Source organism: Aphanomyces invadans, assembly GCF_000520115.1.
Source record: "Aphanomyces invadans strain NJM9701 unplaced genomic scaffold supercont1.173, whole genome shotgun sequence".
In the NCBI taxonomy this organism is placed as follows: domain Eukaryota; phylum Oomycota; class Saprolegniomycetes; order Saprolegniales; family Verrucalvaceae; genus Aphanomyces; species Aphanomyces invadans.
Genome location: NW_008580318.1, coordinates 5,702 through 7,454, shown reverse-complemented (window position 1 = coordinate 7,454; position 1,753 = coordinate 5,702). Strand labels below are relative to the sequence as shown.

The 1,753-nt window shown below is 52.4% G+C and overlaps 1 protein-coding gene across 1 annotated transcript; it reads left to right on the top strand.

Moving 5' to 3' along the window:
• The first annotated feature begins 246 nt into the window (after positions 1–246).
• On the top strand, positions 247–1,463 carry H310_15105 (hypothetical protein). The gene is made up of 2 exons (XM_008883082.1): positions 247–411; positions 460–1,463. Exon 2 carries the CDS (start codon positions 468–470, stop codon positions 1,128–1,130), a length of 663 nt encoding a protein of 220 aa, XP_008881304.1. The 5' UTR covers positions 247–411; positions 460–467; the 3' UTR covers positions 1,131–1,463.
• The last annotated feature ends 290 nt before the right edge of the window (positions 1,464–1,753 follow it).

Genomic DNA, 1,753 nt, shown 5'->3' with positions numbered 1-1,753 from the left:
ATCCAATTGATCCTTCCATTTGCGCTGTGTTGAGGTAAACTGTGTTGTTATCTGTATGTGTCATTAGATCAATTTGCTTTAGCATAGCTATCCTGGCGTTTACTAAAGGTGCCCGCCGAGACGGGACGTCAACACTGATATTTGGCCCCAACTCGAAGGAGCAGTTCGCATCGTGGGTGACACGCACGTGCTTGGCCAACCGCGAGGAAATCGCGAGCATGGGTTTGTCGCTCGAGGACGTTGGAACACATTCTTTTCGGAAGGGTGCTTCGACAGCGCTGTCGAATACACCCGGTGGTCCACAATCTGTGTTGGTGTGGCTAAGTGCGGGTTGGAGCTTCGGCAGTGTTCAAAAGCGCTATATTTTTGCTGGAGCGGGTGGAGATCAACACGTCGGTCGTGCTGCTGCAGGTAATTTTGTTGAAGATATTGGGAAATGATATAGTTGCCATGACTCAGGTCTCAACATGAACAGCGTGGATTTTGCTGTGCTACCTCCTCATTTTGCTGGTGCTGTCCTTTCCCTCGAAGAATGGGAATCCGTCATGCCAGGGTACACAACGTTCTATCCTGCCTCATTTAGAGTGGCCCTCCCGTTTTTGCTGGCATCGATCGTGCACCATCGCACATGGCTCCAGCACACTCTCGACCAATCTCACCCTTTGTTTTGCTCCCTTCTGTGGACCTCGGGCCTCATGACCAAGCTGGTACCACTGGTTCATCTTGGATCAATGCAGAACTCGGCGACGTGCATTCCCCCCCATGTTTCGCTCAGTCAGCGGCTGGAAAGAGTTGAGAGTGGCCTCACGAGTATGACCGCCACCATCAACAGCTGTCTCTCCACGCTTCCGGAGGCATTGAGTTCCAGCGTCGCAGCAGCGTTGAGTTCGTCTCCACCTATTGCTTTGAATTGGTCCATGGTGGACGAGCGAATCACCCAAATGATGACAGCCATCCTCGCCGAGAACAAGCAGTGTCACACCGTTTGCGCATGTCCCAATGCTCCCGAAGACGTGGTTCCAGATCCTCCAGTGCCCGAGACTGGCTTTAGAATGTGGACATGGAATGGAAAAATTCACAATGTCCCGCCAGGTTTTGCATTTCCCAAGTGCAAAACATGCGACCTATGAAATTTGTGGTGGCTCGGCTTCCCAACTGAAGAAATTGGCCCCATGCGCACACTCAAGTCATGGGATTGCCCAGGTTGGGAGCAGGAAATTTGTCCAAAGCGCGTTGTGTCGTCAAGACACTAGTCTCCCACTCGCGTCTCGCCAATCAACGATTTGAATGCATGTCAGCGGCCGAGCTGAATCTAGCGTTCAAGCTTTGCTTCCTTCATTCGTGTGTGTGGTTGTACGGGGACATCACCGCCGATGAGTGGAGTCGCAGAAACGTCGACGAAATGAGCTACGTCACATTGTACGATGCAATCAAAGCACGACAAAAGCAGGATTAAGCCAATGTAACTTTCATTTCATTATGGATATTGACTAGTACCTCGACAGAACCACCTCCCTGCAGACATGAAGCACACACACAGCACTGGGAACACACGCAGCTCCATTACCGAACCCCCTCCCTGCAGAGATGAAGCACACACACAGCACTGGGACTGAGCCGCCATACAGCACACACAGCACTGCCACAGAGCCACCACCCCGTACACACGCAGCGCCACGACGGAGCCACCAAACACTAGTAGTGTTCACGCACGAACCACCGCGACAGAGCCGCCACCCCAAACAATCACAAG

Excerpts from the sequence above, each read along its gene's own strand:
- H310_15105 (XM_008883082.1), top strand. The coding sequence starts at position 468 with ATGAACAGCGTGGATTTTGCTGTGCTACCTCCTCATTTTGCTGGTGCT.